Below are 19076 nucleotides of genomic sequence, written 5' to 3' on the forward strand. Positions count from 1 at the left end.
TCAGCAAGTAAATTTATCTTGTGATAAAACTAAATTTTGGTTAAAAATTACTCCATAATCCCTCATTAGAGAAATAACATGCACTTAATTAGCGGTATGCATAAATCTTTAAAAAAGTGATTAAAAAAAATATTTTTTATAAATCACTGGCAGGCATGGTAGCTTACCAATAGTTATCCAAATTTCAAAGATGAATATCTCGATAGTCTCACACCCAAATAGATAAACCAAAGCCATCCAATTTGCAAGGTGTTACCAGTTTAACTTTTAAGAACCATCAGTTCTAGTTTAAAATCGTCATCATATTTGACGTGTCCGATTTTGAATCTGTAAATGGTGATCCGATTTTAATTTTGGTGATTTTTATTATTTTCTCTTGCTTTTCACATTTTCCTTCTTTTTCATTTTTTCATGGTTTTGGGTTCAAACTTCAAAACCGATGGTAAAACCATTTGTTCCAGATTTTAAAGTATATATTTGAAATATTGACATTGGAACTGATTTTGGCCAGTGGCAATTAAGTTTGTCAAAATCGGTTGAGATTTAAAAATCAAATCCATCAATTTAATTTTGGCCAAATCGACTATTCCAATTTTAATTTAACCAATCATATGTAGTGTGATCCACTTTTCATGTTCGTATAAAAAGATTGGTACTCCACTATATATTAATTTCATGGGACCAAGTTTTGGGTAGAGAAGATATAGAGGAGTATATATGAGGATAAGGCTAATTTGTATTGGATATGCAACATAAAGCCAGCACACCACCATTACAATCACGTGTACAGTTATTCTTTACTATCTTGGACAGCCTGTCCATTTTTGTAATAAAATTTTTTGAAACCAGATTCAAATTACATCTCACATTTCTTTCTCTGTCAATTGACATCGGATTTTCTAGTTTAAACGATTACGTATTTTTTTTCTAAATCACGTTAATGCAACATATATATATATATATATATACTATGACAACGGATCATATATCAATTTACCAAAGATATAACGTGGGATCTTCAACAAAAAGTGACACGTCACCTCATTAAAGTTTTAGAATAAAAGATCAATTTTTCTCACTGTTTATGTCATTTATTTGATAGTATTTCTTTTATTTTTATTTTTATTTTTGTAATTATCATTTATCAATATGTAGCAAATGTTTTTTTTTTTTCAAGAATAAAATACTACGGCAAATTATTTTCAGCTAAGAACGAACCACATAAAAACCAAATTAAATATTTAAAATTGTGTGCTGAATAAATATATAAAAAGATAATATTTATATCTGTACAAGTAAATAAATGGATAAAGATATATAATGAACGGGCTGAAGTTATTAGGTCTCTAAAAATATTAAATATACAATACCAACTTGATTTATAATCTAGCTAGAAAACCCATCCAATTAATACGATTTGATTTTGAAGTTTGAAGCATCAGAAAAATATGCTGAAATTTATCCCATTATTAAAAAGAGTACTGCATTTCCTATCTCTTTCTTTCTATGTGCTTCACGAAGTATATTCTATTGGATGAGATAGTTCCTGTTGAATTTCTTTGTCGTTATCAGTAAACTAATATGTGATGCATAGTGTTTGTCTTATAAGGCGTAAATCGTTTGTTAATTGTATAATGAAAGAGTATATTTTACTCCTTACAACTGAGAGGGAAATAATGTTTTTTTTTTTTTACTTTTTCTAAAATGTCACTGTCTAAGAAACTAAACAAACTTATTTTTTTATTTTTTTACGTTTTCATAAGACCTACATTTATATAGTAGTACTCCCTCCGTCCCACAAAAGATGTCACACTTTTCTTTTTAATTTATCCCACAAAGGATGTCACACTTTTCTTTTTAATTTATCCCACAAAAGATATCACATTTCCATTTTTGGAAAAAGTTCTCTTCCATGAATATAAAAATTATATTTTCTCTTTCCATTTAACATACAAAACAAAACCTTCTAAAATCTCGTGTCATCCCACAAATGTGACATCTTTTGTGGGATGGAGGGAGTACATTTAAAGAAAATGGAAACAACCGTTTTGGATTAACATTGACAAAAAATTATACTCCCTCAGTCCCAGATAATTCGTATCATTTTGACCGGACACGAGTTTTAAGAAATGTAATGAAAAGTAAGTTTAAAAAGTTGGTGGAATGTGAGTCCAACTTTTATATATTAGTTTTATAATAAAATATAATTAGAAACGAGTTAGTGAAATATGAGGTCCGCTACCAAAAGTGGTAAAAAGTGAAATGAGATAAATTATGTGGAACAAACCAAAATAGAAAAATGAGATAAATTATCTGGAACGGAGGGAGTATATTATAAGGCCCTATTTGATAAAGGTAGATGGATCCAAGATAAAAGAATTATCTAGACTCAATAGTCATTTAGTAACATAGCGGCCTAACAACCATTTGTTTAGCTAACAGATTAAATTAAGATAGGCACATCTTACTTGTCAAACAATACCTAAAAGGAGAGCTTAGATGATTTAGGAGCCATAGAGAGTCAGGGATGAAGTCACTGGCAGATCTAGGTGGGGTCGGAGGTTGGCTTCACGGTGCGCCACCTAATCTTTAAGGATTAGGTTCACTTCTGTTTTTTGTCCTCCATCTATTGTATTGTCCTGATTTTTGGTGCTTCTTCAATATGTCCGACTAGATCAATTTCATGAAATTTGTTTCTAGACGTGCTATTGGATAGATTGTGGGAGGCTATGAATTGGTCAAAATGAACTTGACATCTTTGAAGGATGAATTCATAGACTGTTTCAAACTTTTACAACTTGAATCTTTGTTGTAGAGTAGAGCAAACAAAATTCCTTCTCAGCCCACCAACACATAGTCACCTACCTCACTAAATATTCATACCATTTTCAACGGGGGGAAAAAAAGTTGGCACATTAGAAACTCATCACACAAACATATTGTTGTTTTATATCACGCCAGACAAACTATATTAGCCTTTTGACATTTTACGTGATGTGTGTTTTATTTCTAACCTAGAGTAATAAATTAATAATAATTATATTTTGGATAAGTAAATGGATCACATAAGGAAGTAACCAGTGCCTTTTCAAATAAATACTCCTTCCATCTCATCGAAGATGACCCACTTTCCATTTTAGTTTGTCTCATTCAATATGATTCATTACTAAAAATGAAAATTCCATTTATCACTACTTTATTCTCTCTCCTTATTTTACTCTCTCCATTTAACACATGGAGTAAAATAAAATTGCATAATAACTCGTGCCGCCCAAGTAAGGGGTCGTCTTTCTTGGGACGGAGGGAGTAAATTTTTTAGAGGGGTTGTTTTTATAAATTAAAGTGAAGGGAAGTATTATTCTATGTATTTTTGCGTTGATATACTACGACAACTTTTGTATTAATAGTATTATTTTAGTCGTTGTGTAATTAATAGTATCTTATAGTCACAAGTACATCGTTTGCATATACGTAAACGTAGCAATGGCTTAATTATGATAAAATATTAATAGCTACTATCTATTATGGAGTAACTGTTAATTGTTTTATTACTACTAATAGAACTTGAATAAAGTACATAAATGTGTGAACGGAATTGAAGTACATAGAAAACTCAACTGAGAATCCAAAGTTCAAAAAGTGGGAACATGGAGTGATGACCTAAACTAACAACAACTAAACACCCATCAAATTACTAAAATCATTGTGATTTCCTTTTCTTTATTGTTATCCAAATTAATTGAGTTTAAGATGTAGGTATCTCAAAACAAAAGCAATTGAATCATGGTCTATTACTAGTAGATTTCTTTATCATTTTAATGTTTTAATGAAAATGTATAAAATTTATGCTAATTACAAAGAGGCACTCAACGCTACAAATTTCTGACGTGCCGACGAGATGCACAATGCGGTAAATCCGCACAACTTTCTCAATTTACATAGAATTTGGCATTACTAAAAGGGCTTGGCATTCACATTCTACTCTTCTCTGATCCCAACACCCTTTGAAATCAACCAATTTGTGGTAGATCTTGGAAGTCAGCTAAGAAAGTCACTGAGATTCCATGTATAAGCCAATAAAGTATCTCCTCCGTTTCTTAAAAATAAAAATTATTTTCTTTTTTTAGTCCGTTTTTTAAAAATATAAACTATCCATTTAGGAAATGGACCATATAATTCACTAACAATAATTTTACTATTTTTTCTCTTTCTCTCTCACTTTACTTATTTTTCTCCTATTTTTTTGTTTTACCAATTTTGCATTAAAACATTTGAAGCTATCTATTTTTAGGAAACAAAGGAAATAGTAGTTTTGTGTACATCTCCTGAGAAAAAATCTCCTGAGAAAAAATCCATGGTCAGTTTCTTTAGCTATAAAATTTTTAAGTGAAAATTTTGAGTACCTCTTTACAGCTAACTAAAGTTGCGACATTTTCGTTAAAATGTAAAAAAAAATTCCTTATACATTAAACAATCAAATATAAAAGGGTTAATGGTCCTTGAAATTTCAAATTTAGCCAAAATTTGATATTTATTATGAACTTAAAAACGTAGTCGCTAATATGATAAAAGTTTGGCTTGTAATGAATTTCTCACAGATTCATTTTTTTTTATATTAAATTCGACGTGACATGTCTGATTATGTAGGTGAACAAAGTGATGAATATAAAATATAACGTCATATTTAATGAGTGTAAATGGCGTTATTTTGTGCATCACATGAGTTTTGAAATATCTCCCAAAGTTTGTCGAAATCCATTTCAAAATATGGAAAATTCATTATACTAGATTACTAGTACATAAGTTTATGATTTTTTCAACCAAGTTTTAAATTCATGTGCAATGGCCAAAACTTGTGATTTCATGGACCAATAGCCCAATTTAAAAAATACTCTCTGTCCTATTAAATATAAAACGTTTATTTTTCGGCACTGAATTTGATGTGGTGTTGTTTTATGAGTTAATAAAGAAAATAGAATAAGAGATAGAGAAAAGTAGAAATGATGATATTTCTGTTTTAGGAAATATTTTTATTTTTAATGAGATCTAAAAAGAAAAATATTTTATTTTAATGGAACAAACAGAGTACGCATTTACTTATTTTCGCAATAAGCCATTCACACTAAAAAGGTTAACACAAGTTGTCTGATCTTAATTAGAGTTATTCGAATATGCTTTTTTGCCATACTCGTGAAGCTGAACATGCAACTATGCATATGATAGGAGTACCATAAAACAGTGAAATAATATTTTAATGTAAAAAGTGTCATCTAACAAGAAAAGTTAGCTATAGTGGTTGACCCGTTTATCGTCTACGTTTATTAAACTTACCCTAAACACTACTAAGCACGTTTATATTTTTCCAAAAGGAGGAGAAAATAAATACTAGACTACTTTATAAGAGAACAAATGCCAACTATTTAACTTAATCTTTAATTGGCCACAGTTGATGACGCAAGGTTACTCTAATCCTTTGCATATGTTTGGAGATAATAGTACTCCTAGTTAATAATAGTATGATTATTAATTAAATTATTAACAACGGAGTACCTGGGATTGATAAGCCTTGAGCCTAATTTCCTTGACCATCTTAAAAAATTACTCCTTATAAGTAGTACATAAATTTCCCTTTAATTAAGTCTAGTCATCAGACCATCAATTTTGTCCATATTTAAATGCTACACATTCGTTAAACAAATTGTTGACTAAATTAAAACAACATGCCAATTGCTTCTTTAATATTCTCGGTGTAGAGTTATCTTATTTGTAGAGGGATGAAATCTCTTTATTACGTGATCTCACAGCGATAATTCATCTTCTAATTTCGAAATTCCTGTTTGTATGAAATTATGAATCTAGCAACATAATAGTATGCCTCTCTACTAGAGAAAATGAATTATTGTCAGTAGAAATTAAAACTTATTGAGATGAAATATTATCAAAAACTGAAGTAGAACTTTTATATATTTATTTAAAATAGAAAAACATTTATATATTGACTCAGATGAATATAATAGGTGTACTAAGTTTATTTTCACGTTTTAGTATATTATCAAAAGGAGTACAAAATAAATAGTTATTTTATTGAATAGAAAGCTGTTCGTGATATGAGCAACAAATAATTTCATCCGTAAACTCATTTTCTGCTAATTACTACTCCCTCGGTTTATAAAAAATAGAACAATTTGTATATAGCACGAGTTTTAATATAGAATTGTTAAAGTAAGAAAAAAAAAAAGTAAGATAGAAGGAGAAAAAGTAAGTGAGAAGTAGTGTTAGTGGAATAATATATAGTGTTATTATTTGTTGAAAACTTTTTATAAATGAATATGCTCTATTTTTTTTAGACTGAGGGAGCACCATTTCAACTACTACTACTTGTTATCGTTATTTATATCTTAGTCATTAATTATACATTAAGGTTATTTTTTAGGCTTAAAAGGGAGAAATTCGTAATTTGGAACAGCATTAGTCTATAATCCTCTAAATCATTATCTATAACTTCACTAACAAAAGCGAAACTCGAAGCCGAAAATCAATTATTTCCAACAACCGTATACTCTCTCAATCTGAAAAAAAATGATTGAGGCATGAATGACTAATATACCCCTTGTCACGTAGCCAGATATGCGGCAACTGGGGGGTAATCCCGGAAGCAAGAAGGTAGATGCAAAAAACCATGAACCTGGCGCCGCGTAAGTAGTGACAATGATTCTAGGTGCTGGCTCCACCTAATGTGATAAACCCAAGAAACCAACGTCTTAGATTGCGCCACGTGAAAGTAGTGGGCCAGGGCCCACGGGTACAGGATAGAGTAGCAACAAATATCGATTTAATAAAGAATATGCGAGTATATCCAGTAGCTTCCGAACCGATCGCATTATTACCCCAGAGTGACGTGGATCCTCTCTGTCTGGTCTACCAAATTGGACCATTCGAGGCCAAGCAACATTAGCCTGTGGAGGGTTCCATGGTATCCATGTGCACCACCCGCTTATATTTCCACGTCAGCTGATTGGGCCCAGATCTGGGGTATATATAAACCACTTCCAAGGTTCGTTGAATATCACAAATCTTTAAAGTAAATTAATCAATTTTGTAGGGTTTGGGTGGTGGAAATCCAAATGTCGAGAGTTCCTATAAACCACAGGATTTTGACCTGCGACGGCCGGGAATCTGATTTGTCCGGCGAAACCACCGTTAATTTATCCGACGACACCGTTTTCCAGTTCCTGAGTGAGGAATGCGAGGGGCTGAGTAACATTTTTGACGATTATGCAGACGACGATGAGAAAGAGAACGAAAACGAAAACGAAAATCCAGAGGCGGAAGACGACAATTTTTGGGAAACTCAACATCAATTATTGCAAGTAAGTTTTTTTCTTTTGAAATTCTCTCTTTTTTTAGCCTAATTTTTGGATCAATAAAGTGCAAGTTCGTCCGTTGTTTTGAAGAAGATAGGAATCTGGAAAATTTCTGAATTGGGTTGATTAACTAGATCTTTTGGATCCTGCAGTCTACTATATGCAGAACGAGCTCTTTGGAATCAAAAATCCGAAACATCACGAAAGAAGCAGTGAGAGAAGCTTGCGGCGTTTGCGTATGCGGCAGAGCTGCCGACGGTTGCCGGAAATGTCTAATGGCGGAGATGTGCCGCCGCCTCCAGAATTCGGGGTACAACAGTGCAATTTGCAAATCTAAATGGAAGAGCTCACCCGATATTCCTTCAGGTACTTGAATTTTTTAAAAACAATTGGTGTTTGGTATGAAATTGAGAAAAATTGGAGTAGTAGGGCTAAGATTTGGGGGTTTTGGTTGATGCAGGGGAGCACACGTTTTTGGATGTGATAGAGGGGTCGAATTCGAAGAGAGAAGCGAGGGTGATAATCGAGTTGAATTTCAGAGGGCAATTCGAGATGGCGCGAGCAAACGAGGAGTACAATAAGATGGTGAAGAAGCTGCCGGAGATATTCGTGGGGAAGATGGAGAGGCTGATGGCGGTGCTGAAGATCGTGTGCGGGGCAGCGAAGAGGTGCATGAAGGAGAAGAAGATGCACTTGGCTCCGTGGAGAAAGCATCGGTATATGCAAGCTAAGTGGCTCAGGACTTGCGAGCGCTTGGCGCCGTCTTCGCAAACTTTCTCCTCGAGCTACTCCGGGCGTCCGGCCCGGCCCGGGAGGTCGTTGCTGACCGTTGACTTGATGATGGAGAATCTGCAGAGACCGGTTGTTGCAGTCGTATGAAATTCCCAGTGTTTTTTTTACTCTTTTTTTGTTTATTTTTTTTTTCTTTTTGACTGTGGCTATCCCTTTTTCTGGATATATATAAATGAATAGTTGAGTGAGGATCACAAAGGTCCTGCTGTATCTTGACTGGTTTTGTATTTGCAATCCATGTGCGGATTAATTTGTGAAAAATGAGAATTGTAACAACGGCGTTATCCAACTATATAAATAAAGGTTATAAAAGTATTTCTTTTTTGGTACATATTTCAATTATTGTGTATGAAATCCAAATAGATGTAAAATCATATAAACCCAGAAGCAAGCGATAAAGTTGTAATCGGGCTATGAGTATTGGAAAATGTATAAATCTACCTGCTAGGAATTATAATGACTATTCATATGCTATTATTTCAGTGGGCCTCATTCAAATTTATTATAGTACTCTACTACAAGTATATTCTCCGTGTATACTTTTTTATGCCACATGGTTCATGTTTGAGTATTGAGTAGATGAAAAAACATTTACTCCGTATTTTAGTTTGAAGAAACAACCGTTCATAGTTGTTGCCCAAAAATCTTACTACCTAGTATTTTCCCAAAACATGTTCCAGCATCTTCCTATATGAATTTTGGAAAAAATAGTTAAATTATTCCCTATCATGTACACCACAATATATATGAAGTCAGAAACATAATCTAATACTCCCTCTATGGCAATTTAAAATCTCGTTTTAATTTGGCACAAGTTTAGAAAAAAATATGAAGAAAAGTAAGTAGAAAAATTAGTATAATATGAATCAAAGTTTTGATATTGTCAAAATGCAAGCGTAATATTTTTTAATGGAGTATTTAGTCCACCTATCTAAAATACAAAAAAAAAAAATATTATCAGATATTAAATTACAGAAGAGAAACGACAAATATGGACATAATTTTGTGGATAAAATGAGTATTTATTAGCTATTATTATAAAAATAATGATACGCTATATCAAGCTAATTAAATACTACTATTATGGTATCTACGGTGTCTCACGTTGAAAAATATTATCTACTAGTACTTATTTGTAAAAGGACACAATAAACTTTAGGCCGTGTTTGGTTGTCAGGATTCTATCTGGGAAAGTAATCTGATTCCTTAAATTTTAAATTCATGTGTTTATTTCGGTTTTTAATCAAATTGGGAAAGTAATCAGAATCCGAGAACAGGGAAAGTTAGTACAACTTTCCAGGATTCTGAATTATAACTTTTCTTAGGTATTCTTTTTCCCGTTCTAGGATTCTTACCTATTTAAGCAATATAGTATAGTTATTATTATTATTATTATTATTATTATTATTATTAATGACAATATTTTAAAAATAAATTAAAATTATAAATCATACTTAATTTTACTATAATAAATAAATATAATTAAAATTATCATAATGAAAATTAGATTTTATAATAATTCATAATAGAAATTAATAATTTATTAAATAATTAAAATATAATTATATAATGTAAATCATATAATAAATAATAATAATTATATTGTATAAATTGATAATTAATCAACAAAATCATAGTGTAAATTTAATTTATAAAATTTATTCAATTATAATATATGTAAATATTATAATTATAATATAATAATTATTGTATCTATTATTATAATAAATGAGTATAATACTCCACATAACTATAATAATAATTATATTATTATATATTAAGATGGATAATCCATATTTAAATTATCTATGGTAGTAATTAATATAATAATATAATTATTATTATTTATAGTAATTAATAATTTATTAAAAATTGTACAATATTATTCTTTTTTATAAATAAAAATAATAAGTATATTTTTAGTTTGTTGTTTAAATTAAGTATAAATTTAAAATCTTGATAATTTCCAAACACAGGAAAGTAAAGTTACTAGGAATCATATTCCCGGGATTCATTTTCCAAGGAAGCATTTTCCTCAACTTTACTTTCCTGCCAACCGAACATGCCTTAGAGTTTTGTCTCTTACTGAAAAATGAAAAGCATAACATCATAAAATGTTTATCTCACGCCTTTTAATATTTGAATAATAAATCATGAAATTATAAATTTTCTAAATTGTCCCATGATCATAATTTTAGAGTAATTTCGATGCTAAATGACTCTATAAATACAGAGAATAAAATAAAATAAATTTGATCAAATGAGATAATTTAGAATTTTTTATACCTCATAATCTACCATTCAAATTTTAAAAGTGTGGGACAAATCAAAATTTGGTACAAACTTTATGATTTTATAGGTAATTAACACCTTTTTAAATACACTATTAATCCAACTCTAACCTGTGTCAATACGATTACTTTGATATTATTTTTTTTAACAAAAATGGTTTTTGAAAATAAAATAATATTAATGAATACTCCACAAATAAAATAATTTCCCAGAACATATCTTCCCCATTGGTTTTAAAAAATAGGGATACGACCCAGTTCTACTAAGGACATGATAGTGACGGGCCTTGGAAAATTTAAAGCCCAACAAACTGGTTCTTTGAAGGCTGGATAACGAAAGATTTGTACATGGATAAAACAAAATTAACGCATAAAATAACATATATTTAGTCGGATAAATTTGTGCAAGGTATCAAGCACAAACCTCCTAAATCTAAATCATTCATGAATTTTAAGGATTATGTCATTTACAACTTCATGGGTTAAATAAAACTGAGATTATAAATATATTTGGTTGAGTGCATATGACTTAATATTTAATCATGATGCAGCACATAGGATTATAATTTTTTTTTCTCACAGTCGTAGATTAAGGGCATTCACAATAGCGCCCATAAATCCGCTCAAAGTGATTGCCGGGTTTATGTGCACTATTGCACGGGTTTGAACGATATACCTGTCTAGTCGTCCGCCCTTGGGATATGGTGATCGGCGCTATTGCAGCGCCTTCAACCAAAAATTCCATTTAATTTTTTTTTATGGAGTTTTATCTTTTACTTTATTTTTGCTCTATAAATACTCTATTTTAAACTCCTAGTATTTAAACTCCATTTATCATTCTTTCACTCTAATTTCTTCTCTCACCTCATTTCTCTCTCAAAAAAGTAAAAAAAATGAATCCTGGTGATTTTCCAATAAATTCCAACGGAACTTAGATATCCCCTGCCTTTAATTTAAAAAAAAATTAAAATAATGGTGAAAATGGTGATAGGTGGATTTTAAGGGCATGATTTAGTTTAGGCGCTATTACATATGTTGGGACTGGAAAATAAAATACTTATGTGTCAAGAAAAAATGCGTTGGACTAATGTATAGAGCGAGTTTAAAGGTCACGACTTTGAATAACCTAATTATATTTCGGATAGTCTTGATGCACAATATACTAGCACTAAAAATACCTGCAAGTTTACATGGTAGATCTAGTATAACTAAAGGTCAAATACTGGGATATCGAACACGCGGAATAAGATTGCAATTGACTATCATATACTAAGCGTCATTTACTATCTAGAAACACAGAGTATTTTTGGTTTTGGTTTTGGTTTTGGTTTTGGTTTTATAAACTAGACATAAATATAAACAAATAAAAGAAAGTATAAAAACAAAATAATACAAAGCAGGCAAATGAATTCAGAATTTTAGGATCCAACTACTACGACCTAGTGATGTTTACTCTCACAGAACCTTTACCTTTATGTGTCTCTAGGATTATTAGGAAAGTCGTGATTCTATGATAAACCTTCTCTCGAGTGCACTTATCCAGTAGATTAGAAAGTCTCCTTCCAATAGATTAGTTTCTAACTTCTTAAGTTCCTAAGACTCAAGCCCTCACAAAGGTCCCCTCTCTCGAGTGCAGATAAACCTATGCGTTGTACTTGTTCCTTTTACCACGTAAAACTAGCTATCTCTCGATTAATCTAGTTAAACGGACATAGTTCTAAAGTTGGCCAGGCAAAAAAACAATAAAAACATAAGAACAAGCAAAACAATCACAAGAGCTAGAAAAATGTTCAATTCAATAAATCAAAACATGTTCATAATAGTTTTCACCAAAAAATCTACAAAAGGATGTTTAACTACTCATAGACAAGTAGTAAAAACAAAAATAAAAGTACTAAACATGAAAGAAATTGATAAAACCCAAGGTTGAATCTTCAATCTTCTCTTGTCTAGATCTGCAGAGTTCCACTCCAATGGGAGATGGATGAATTATTTGTGGAAGATGGAATGGAAGAATGTGTAGAGGGGGAGAAGGATTGGAAACTCTGAGATCAAGATTATGAATTAGGTTAAGAGATATTTATAGGCTGGAAAAAGGTTTCGTTTTGACAATTTTCGTGCCTTACAATAAATGGGAGAGGTTCAGACACCCATTTATTTTCTTTTCTGAATTTCCGCCTAAATTTCCGTCAGCTTGGACTGCACAACGCAATGTTCGTAGAATGATCATAACTTTTTTCACAGAACTTCGATTGAGACGTGCAAGGTAGCCATGCAAATCCAACAATGCCGGGAAAATCGGCTTGAAATGAGGCAGTTGTACCTTGACCTTCTTGCATTTTTCTATCCTTTTTAATCATTTATCAATAAATACGTCAAAAATACCAAATTTATAACACATGGAATTTAAAAACATAATTTGCATGATTAACATTTAAAACGAACCAAATCTAAATCTTAAAAACATTCAAAATCTGTGTTTGTCAAGTCTCCAAGTAAGTTTAGATCGACATAATTAACCAATTGAAATTTAGAATTTGAAAATATATATCACATTTTCTTTTTTAGTTAGTATATCCCATAAAAATATTACATTTATTTTTATAGAAAAAATCATCTCACATAAAAATATATAAAAATATTTTCTCCTACCGATTAACAAAATAACATAAAAAATATTTTTATGATACTTTAGAAAGGGGAAAAACGAGTGAAAATCGGAAAACGATAAAAGTCAAAATTGAGGCCCTTTTCCTTTCCATCCCGTCCTTGTTCATCCATGATTCCACCGTCACAGATTCCAAATGCTTCTACACGATTCCACTTCTCCTCAATTTCCCAATGCATTCCGCGATTCATCGCTTTCCACTTCACGGCCACCGCCCTTCTCTTCCTCCTCACCCCCGCCGCTGCCCAAATATCCTACTCCGACCGCTGCGGCGACGTCCTACCGGATCAGCCCTTGCTTCCGGGCGATAATGCCCCGCTCCTCAACCCTAGGTTCCTCTCTCTCCGCCACGTCCACCTCGATTGCAAAACAACCGACTGCAGGAGGGCTGAAATCCCCGCCTCCCTAACCTTCTCCTCCCACAAGGCGTACCGCACCGCCGACGAAGCTGTCTTCAAAATTGAAGCTGTATTGAGCCTCAACGACGTCGGCCGCTCCCGCAATTTCACGCGCCGCGGGCTGCGCCTTGTGCATTTTCGCCCGCCGCGGATTCCGTTGCCTCCAGGTAATTCGTGGAATTCCGTCACATTTTCGTTGAAAGGGTTTTGGGATTCGGTGTCGGGGAAGCTATGTATGGTCGGCTCTGGTTTCGGGAAACTCAGGTACAACCATGTTGTTTTGAAGCTTGATTACTTGAATTCCTCCAATATTTTCACTAGTTTAGTTAACGGAACTTTGGAGAATGTGAATGTGAGCGACACAAGTGGTTTTAACCTCAAGCCGGTGTCGATATTGGGTGTGAACTTGAGGAATTATAAGTACGAGTTGATTGATACACAGAGCCAGAGAAATGTGTTCTCGCGGTTGGATGATTTGGCTAATGTTTCTTTAGCAGTGAAGGATTTGGGGCAGAAGGTGTGTGCCTATGTTGTGTCTGCTGGATTTGTTGAGCTGGAGTATGAAAAGGACTGCAAAACTGGGAATTGCAATTTTCTTGGGAGAGCAAATGGTGGTCTTCTGCCGAGTGTTATGTACTTCAACGAAATAGAGTGTTTGGGGGATGGTAGGGTGAGGTTCTTGTTGGGGTTTGGGGATTCGGGGCATAATGGAAATGGGCTGCCTTTTGAACCAAATGTGACTTTGGTTACGGAGGGGAGATGGGATTGGAAGAGAAAGAGGCTTAACATGGTTGGTTGCCGTATTTTTAGTGATGGGGACGAGGGCTTTGTTGGGGAATGTTTGATCAGGGTAAGTTTGAGATTTCCAGCTCGGTGGACTTTGAGGGAGCGGAGCCCTGTTGTTGGTGAGTTGTGGAGTACTAGGAGTTCCAATGAGTCTGGTTATTTTGGCAGGGTTACCTTGTCAAGTATAAAGAATAGGCATATCAGGGTGGCACAGCTGAGATATGAGTATACAGAGATTGAGAAGACGAGGGGACGTTGTGCAAATAAAACAATGATGCAGAAAGAGCTGGGGAGGAAGTACCCTAATGCATTATCATCTGATATGAGATTTGACATGGTTGCCGGAAATCGGAGAGTGAAGGATCTATGGGGTTACTCTTCTCCACTTTATGTAGCTAATACACCCTATCAGGTATCTTCCGTGTTTGGGAGAGGATCCCGTCAAGCAAAGCAAAACATTAGTGATGCAATTACTAACGTCAGCTATGTACTGACTGTTATATCTTCTCACTCTTTCAAGCTCAGCAATGAACATATGCAAATAAAATCATTTGATATTTCTGCTGAAGGGACATATGACACCGAAAGGGGGCACCTATGCATGACTGGATGCATGCATGTCGGGCCTCCTAAAGCAAGAGTAGGGCGAAATTCATCGTTGGATTGTGAGATTCTGGTCGACATACAGTATGCTACGCTTAATGCAAGAGCTGCAGGTGTTGTGAGGGGAACCATTGAAAGCACGCGAGAAAAGTCTGACCAACTTTACTTTGAAACGTTTGAAATATTTTCACATTCAGTTTATGAAGGACAAGCAAAAGAATCCATATGGAGAATGGATCTGGAGATCACAATGGTTTTGATTTCCAACACGCTTTCATGTATCTTCATTGGTCTGCAACTATTGCATGTTAAGAGGCATGCTGATGTCCTGCCCTTTATTTCTGTGGTAATGCTTATTGTGCTCACCTTAGGGCATTTGATCCCATTGCTCTTGAATTTTGAAGCTCTCTTCACAACGAGCCGCAACAATAAGAATGTTTACTTTGGTAGTGATGGATGGGTGGAAGTTCACGAAGTGTTGGTGAGGGTAATAACGATGATAGCTTTCCTACTCGAATTTCGTCTCCTCCAAATGACCTGGTCTTCTTCAAGATCTGGTGATGGAAGCCAAAAAGACCAATGGATATCTGACAAGAAAGTTGTTTATCTGTGTTTGCCATTGTATATTACTGGTGCTTTAGTTGCTTGGTTCGTCCACCTATTAAGAAAGTCAGTTTTGAGGAGACAATCTGTTTGGGGTGACCTCAAATCATACGCTGGTTTGATGTTGGATGGCTTCCTGCTGCCTCAAATTCTGTTCAATGTATTCTCTGATTCTAAGGAGAAGGCTCTTGCCCCGTCTTTCTACGTAGGAACTACATTTGTTCGCTTACTTCCACATGCATATGACCTTTACAGGTCCCGTAGCTCTAATTGGTCGTTGAGTTACATCTACGCAAATCCAAGAATGGACTACTACTCGACTGCCTGGGATATTGTCATATCAGTTGGTGGTCTTGTATTTGCTGTTATAATCTACTTGCAGCAGCGCTATGGCGGCCAATGCCTTGTACCAAATCGATCCACATATCAGAAAATCCCGGTGGTTTCTCCATAGATTATTTGGTAATTTAATGCTTCCAAACACATTTCTTTATTTTTGTATTGGTGCTTGCATGCTCACCCTTGCAATATTTGATATTGTAGTTTGGGAAGGTATCATATACTGTACAGCTACTGTTATCATATACTTTGTTGGCTGTCGTAGAATTGGGTGCAGCTCGTAGCTTGCTCTAAACTCGTTCTCATATTAATACACGCTGAACAGGCCTCGTATTCTTTGAGATTATAAATGTGATGTTATGAATCTCATTTAAAACGTAAATCATCTTTCTCATAAATTATGATAGTATAGTCTGCTCTTTTCTATTGGTGTGATACGGAACTCTGATATATAAGATTGAAAGGATATTGGGTGTAGAAATGTAGTTGGATTCTTGCAAGAACTTGCTGAGATTTTCACTTAGCCATTTCTGCATTTAACTATACTGCATAAACAGGTCATGGTAAATTATGGTTTTAAACATAGTATGGATGTGTGTTTTTCACTGTGCAAATGCAAAAAGTTACAAAATGGTGTCTATTAACAAATGAATAGATAAAAACAGATTGTGCATGTACAGTCCCATAAACAAAAATAGATATTACAACAATAATAATCTACTGTCATGAAGCTATTTTGTTGGAGAGCCGAATTTCATAATAGATTTCCTTCATCCTTGTTATAATCTGCTGCATTCATTTCTGCATAATGTCAATAGGAACCATCATCTTCATCACATATATAACACCTTGATCCACACAAACACTGGGACATCAGATGTCTTATGCAACCGATGTGGGGACATTAGAGTCCGTAATACATCTACAGTTATCAAAGTCGATTTTTTAAAGCAGTATGAAGAAGTACCTAGTAATGGTAGACGTGATCGGTGTACATATGGGCAGTCATATTCAAGGCTTTTAGCATTGCTTCTCCATTCTTGTTAAAGCTAAAGACGCACAATCCACCATTGTTGACATCCATTGCTCGGAACCTCAACAACAACAACAACATTTTCCTCAACATTTCATTTCGAACTCAATATATCAAACAAACAAACCATCATCTCTTCCAAACTTGTATACCTCTCTGGGCCAAGTCCAAGGGCTGTGCAGATCATTGCCCTCAAGATTGATTTATGAGTCACAACCAATGAATTTTCTCCCTGGCCATCAAACACATGTAATATAATTATATGAATGGAAGATTTATTCATCTGGCACAAAAATTATAATATACCGGTGTAAGTAAGATTTCCGACCAAGCTTCAAGAGCTCTCTCCCACAGCTTCTCTAGTGGATAAACTCCATTGATGCATAAATTGGAGGGATCTTCTCTCCATTGTACAAACTCCTTGGGATATAGTTTCCTGGCATCCACTGCCTCCAAACTATAAGTAACGTGATATACTAACGTTGAATCGCTATACTACTTTCTCATTTGACATATATACATACTCATGGAAGATCAAAGGGGGCAATATGAGACAGACCATTTGTAAGGCCTTCCAGGAAATACAGATGAGCCTCCTTCAGCGAGTCGAGGTAAATCAAAGGCTCCTCTTTCCCTTGCCATAAGACTTCAGCAGTAGACTGGACAGCAAACTCACAGCTTGAGAGGCTGAGGCATTATAAACCAGTGGTAGGAAAAACAAGCAAAAACAAACCTTGGCACGAGATATTGGACTTGAGAAACACTGGTCGAAGTGCATCTCAGACAGAGCTGTCCGACATTTTCTGGCTTGTTCAATACCTTCTTCGGTTAGGACTGACAGGTTTGAGCTGCCCTACATGGATGACAGCATAATAAGCACTCAAGAGACTATTATCAACCAGAAAGTGCATAGATGTATAAGTTCATCACTTGATACTTTTCCAAGATTATAGTCATGTATTAAAAAAAACAAGTAAGTCAAGCTGGTGACACAACTTAGTACTAACGCCAACAAATGTCATGTTTTATAAAAATAATAATACTAACACAAAGAAACTTGACAAGCAGAGTTTGAAGACCAAAAGGGAACCCAAATTCAGAAATAAACATAGAAAAATAGCTGTGATAGTAATATATGAAGTAAGAAGGGGAAATGCAGAAGTAACAAGTGCATGCATACACAGTAGTTAGGAACAAACCTGAACTCTACCTTCTTTATTCCAAGTGCTATAACCATGCCGAACCAAAGTCACCTTCTTTGGAGAAGACAACAATTTTTGAGTAAGTGAAGTAGTAGCTCTACCAAAATCATATGCTCCACCAGTCAGTGAAGCACTCTTTCCAGATACCTCTGTAGTGCAATGATTCAAGGAGTCATGCAAAAGTTTTATACAGCCAAAGTTGGATATGATATGCCAAATTGGGCGTTTCTTTATATTTATAACTAAAATCAGTTATCACCACAAAATATAGACAAAAATTGGACTGCCCTACCAATCCATTTTTGGTCATAGATTATCTCTTGGAGAAACCATAACTATTTTGCCAAAATTGAAATCAGCCAAGACAGTACAGTAAATTGCCCTTGTCTAACAGAGCATGTAAATTCAGCCAGAAAAATCTGAGTTGTTGGCTCATCAAATAAAGAAAGGCAAGTTATAGTGAATACCAGTGGCGACGGAGTATTCTGATGAGCACCGAATTCGAAGAGATGGGCCCACGCAAGAAAGAATTTTTGGAGGTTTTCTTGATTCTCCAATGGCAGAGTTGGACAAGAAGGGGTTCAACACAAGATTGGAACTCATTGATGAAACCTGTTTCTGTTACTCAAAATTCACCACTTATATTTTTGTCTTGTGCTTCACAAGTCACAACACAATTGAGATGCTCCCTTGTGCTAGAATGAATGTTGCACTGAAAATCTCAACTCAAACCGTTTCAGATTGTCTGACCATTAGTTCATCTTGTGTGTATGGTTATAATCTTCTGGTTAAGACTTACTCTCTCTCTTCTTTAATTTTATTTTTTCTTTTTTCTTTTTTATAGTGTATGGTGTGGATTTGTTGAATATTTTAATTTGCTAATTTCGAATTTATTTCTATTTTTCAACACTGGAATTTTCCATTTTCCGTTGTTTCTTTCTCTTAATTGTTTAATAGTTACACATAACATTAGCTTCATCAAAATAAAAATGATGCC

General features: G+C 34.0%; 3 protein-coding genes across 4 annotated transcripts; 2 read left to right on the plus strand and 1 right to left on the minus strand.

Annotated features, from left to right (window-relative positions):
• The first annotated feature begins 7057 nt into the window (after positions 1-7057).
• Positions 7058-8471, plus strand: LOC125211103 (uncharacterized). The gene is made up of 3 exons (XM_048110798.2): positions 7058-7370; positions 7517-7730; positions 7825-8471. Exons 1-3 carry the CDS (start codon positions 7125-7127, stop codon positions 8241-8243), a joined length of 879 nt encoding a protein of 292 aa, XP_047966755.2. The 5' UTR covers positions 7058-7124; the 3' UTR covers positions 8244-8471.
• A 4725-nt stretch (positions 8472-13196) lies between these two features.
• LOC125215136 (DUF2921 family protein, putative (DUF2921)) lies at positions 13197-16242 on the plus strand. Its single transcript, XM_048116460.2, has 2 exons — positions 13197-15967; positions 16049-16242. Exon 1 carries the CDS (start codon positions 13227-13229, stop codon positions 15957-15959), a length of 2733 nt encoding a protein of 910 aa, XP_047972417.1. The 5' UTR covers positions 13197-13226; the 3' UTR covers positions 15960-15967; positions 16049-16242.
• A 225-nt stretch (positions 16243-16467) lies between these two features.
• On the minus strand, positions 16468-18873 carry LOC125212815 (putative 2-carboxy-D-arabinitol-1-phosphatase). 2 transcript variants are annotated; one of them, XM_048113078.2, is made up of 8 exons: positions 18547-18873; positions 18077-18228; positions 17611-17730; positions 17437-17536; positions 17184-17323; positions 17030-17109; positions 16812-16938; positions 16468-16692 (listed from the first exon to the last, which is right to left on the minus strand). In XM_048113078.2, exons 1-7 carry the CDS (start codon positions 18680-18682, stop codon positions 16812-16814), a joined length of 855 nt encoding a protein of 284 aa, XP_047969035.1. In that variant the 5' UTR covers positions 18683-18873; the 3' UTR covers positions 16468-16692. The 2 variants fall into 2 exon arrangements, with proteins under 2 accessions (XP_047969035.1, XP_047969034.1); XM_048113077.2 differs by having other exon boundaries at positions 16468-16645; positions 18547-18872.
• Positions 18874-19076: the final 203 nt, after the last annotated feature.

This window comes from Salvia hispanica, chromosome 3 (genome assembly GCF_029641045.1).
Source record: "Salvia hispanica isolate PSC_SH4W2 chromosome 3, Shi_PSC_v1, whole genome shotgun sequence".
NCBI classification, from domain to species: domain Eukaryota; kingdom Viridiplantae; phylum Streptophyta; class Magnoliopsida; order Lamiales; family Lamiaceae; genus Salvia; species Salvia hispanica.

Bases quoted from the DNA above. Each gene is read 5' to 3' on its own strand.
- LOC125211103 (XM_048110798.2), top strand. From the start codon at position 7,125: ATGTCGAGAGTTCCTATAAACCACAGGATTTTGACCTGCGACGGCCGG. The intron at 7,371-7,516 runs GTAAGTTTTTTT...TGGATCCTGCAG, and splicing joins CTCAACATCAATTATTGCAA to TCTACTATATGCAGAACGAG. The intron at 7,731-7,824 runs GTACTTGAATTT...TGGTTGATGCAG, and splicing joins CTCACCCGATATTCCTTCAG to GGGAGCACACGTTTTTGGAT.
- LOC125215136 (XM_048116460.2), top strand. From the start codon at position 13,227: ATGATTCCACCGTCACAGATTCCAAATGCTTCTACACGATTCCACTTC.
- LOC125212815 (XM_048113078.2), bottom strand. From the start codon at position 18,682: ATGAGTTCCAATCTTGTGTTGAACCCCTTCTTGTCCAACTCTGCCATT. The intron at 18,229-18,546 runs GTATTCACTATA...ATTGCACTACAG, and splicing joins AGAATACTCCGTCGCCACTG to AGGTATCTGGAAAGAGTGCT. The intron at 17,110-17,183 runs GTATATTATAAT...TTTGATGGCCAG, and splicing joins CGGAAATCTTACTTACACCG to GGAGAAAATTCATTGGTTGT.